Raw genomic sequence first — 2,045 nt, 5'->3', positions numbered from 1 at the left:
TTACCGTGTTGAAACCTTTGGGTCTTTAGGATCTTTGTTTGCATATATGCATCTAGAATGGAATTTTAAGGCCATTGTTTATCAGCTGTAAATGTGACGAGCCTGATTTTTTACTTCTCAGGCAGCTAAGGATGTTGTGTTAGCTGAGAAGCCTGTGATCACTGATGATTCAAACCAACTTGATTCTTCTCTTCTTGATGAACTTCTTGCCAACATTGCTACGTTGTCTTCTGTGTATCACAAACCGCCAGAAGCTTTTGTAAGCCGTTGAAGAGCACAGCTCCAAAAACAGAAGATGATGACTACCCTAATGGTACTGATGCTGGGTATTCAGATACGCCTACTCATGTTGTCGATGGAGGAGCATCACCGCAAACTAGTTCCAGAAGTGCCCCATATCCTGCAGGAAGGCAACCAGCACCTCCTCCAGCTGCTCCTGCACCTGCTGCTCCAGTGCCTGATTTATTAAGTGATCTGAGAGGCCTAGATAATCGTGCGATTGTTCCAGTTGACCAGCCTAAACCTGCACTTGTGTAAGTGTGATATGAGCGAATTGTGTTACTTGTCTTTTATTTGTGATGCAGAGTAATTTGACTATTTGTATCATTTTCATTGCATGCTATTGTTCTAAGCTGAATCTTTGTCCTTGATTGTAGCGCTCCTCTTCTTGTTCTACTTCCTGCATCAACTGGCCAGGGTTTGCAAATCAGCGCACAGTTATCACATCAGGATGGTCAAGTATTATACAACATGCTGTTTGAGAACAACACTCGCATTCCCCTTGATGGGTTCGTGATTTAGTTAAATAAGAACACATTTGGTCTTGTAGTTGCTAGACCCCTTTAGGTAGTTAATACATTTGTGGTATTAAAGTAGATTGGTTCATGTATCATGGGGCTTTAATTTCTTGTATTTCAGGTTCCGCAATTGCAACCGGGGACTTCGGCCAGGACATTTTTGCCTATGGTATTATTCCAGAATATGTCTGGTGGTGCTCCAAGCTCACTTTTGCAGGTTGCTGTGAAAAATAATCAACAACCAGTGAAGTGTGGTACTTCAACGATAAGATCTCTGTTCATGTGTTTTTCACTGAGGATGGGCGAATGGAGAGAGCAAGCTTTCTTGAGGTAAAACATTCGAACAATAGTTTATTTGTTCATTTAGAATTTGTTGGAGCTTCACATGATAATAAACCTTCACAAGGATCACTGATTTGATAAAGTGGGAATCAACTTATGCAATGTCGAAACTTTAATATCATCTTATGAATTATGAAATTCATGAATATTGTAATTGCACCTCTGTTTTAGGAGCTAAAATTGAGTGAAGAATAAATGAAGCATCTTGCATAGTTTTTGTAACTTTTTGTGAAAAGAAAATTTTGCCACTAATTTAAATTGACAATGACAATTCGAGCAGTTGAAACTTGATGCTCATACTTTTTGAGTGTATCCTTCTCACTATGCAGACATGGAGGTCCCTTCCTGATTCCAACGAGGTGTTGAAGGACCTTCCAGGGATTGTAGTGAGCAATGTTGAAGCAACCCTAGATCGGCTGGCTGCATCGAACATGTTCTTCATAGCAAAGCGCAAGCATGCAAACCAGGATGCGTTCTACTTCTCTGCAAAGATCCCTCGTGGTATAACCTTCTTGATAGAACTAACCACAGTTGTCAGAATTCCTGGCCCCAAGTGTGCGATCAAGACTCCAAATCACGTGGAGTGCGAAATGGGAAATCACATCACATTCTATATCACACTGCACATCAGTACCATTTTCAATGACACTCTTTAAAAAGCATATTTTAGGTAAATAAAAAATATCTTTACTCATTTTTAAATATAAAAAATAAAATTTATATTCAAATTTTATGGACTTTTTAAATTTGATTTAATATATAAGAAAGAGATTTAATAGAAAAGAGAATTAATAATAAAATATATAGAAACTTGTAATTTATTAAATAATATTAGAATAGCAAGTAAAATTTTACTTTTTAGATAGAGCGGGAGAGTCAAATTAAATTTTTAATTTATATTTAAAA

The 2,045-nt window shown here is 37.5% G+C and overlaps 1 protein-coding gene across 1 annotated transcript; it reads left to right on the top strand.

Moving 5' to 3' along the window:
• Nucleotides 1-1,021: 1,021 nt before the first annotated feature.
• Nucleotides 1,022-1,795, top strand: LOC116117649 (beta-adaptin-like protein C). The gene is made up of 2 exons (XM_031403673.1): nucleotides 1,022-1,127; nucleotides 1,469-1,795. Exons 1-2 carry the CDS (start codon nucleotides 1,104-1,106, stop codon nucleotides 1,793-1,795), a joined length of 351 nt encoding a protein of 116 aa, XP_031259533.1. The 5' UTR covers nucleotides 1,022-1,103.
• The last annotated feature ends 250 nt before the right edge of the window (nucleotides 1,796-2,045 follow it).

The sequence above is a fragment of the Pistacia vera genome, unplaced genomic scaffold (assembly GCF_008641045.1).
Source record: "Pistacia vera cultivar Batoury unplaced genomic scaffold, PisVer_v2 Contig82, whole genome shotgun sequence".
Classification (NCBI taxonomy): Eukaryota; Viridiplantae; Streptophyta; class Magnoliopsida; order Sapindales; family Anacardiaceae; genus Pistacia; species Pistacia vera.
This window is presented reverse-complemented; position numbering and strand designations above follow the sequence as displayed.

Bases quoted from the DNA above. Each gene is read 5' to 3' on its own strand.
- LOC116117649 (XM_031403673.1), top strand. From the start codon at position 1,104: ATGGAGAGAGCAAGCTTTCTTGAG. The intron at 1,128-1,468 runs GTAAAACATTCG...CTCACTATGCAG, and splicing joins AGAGAGCAAGCTTTCTTGAG to ACATGGAGGTCCCTTCCTGA.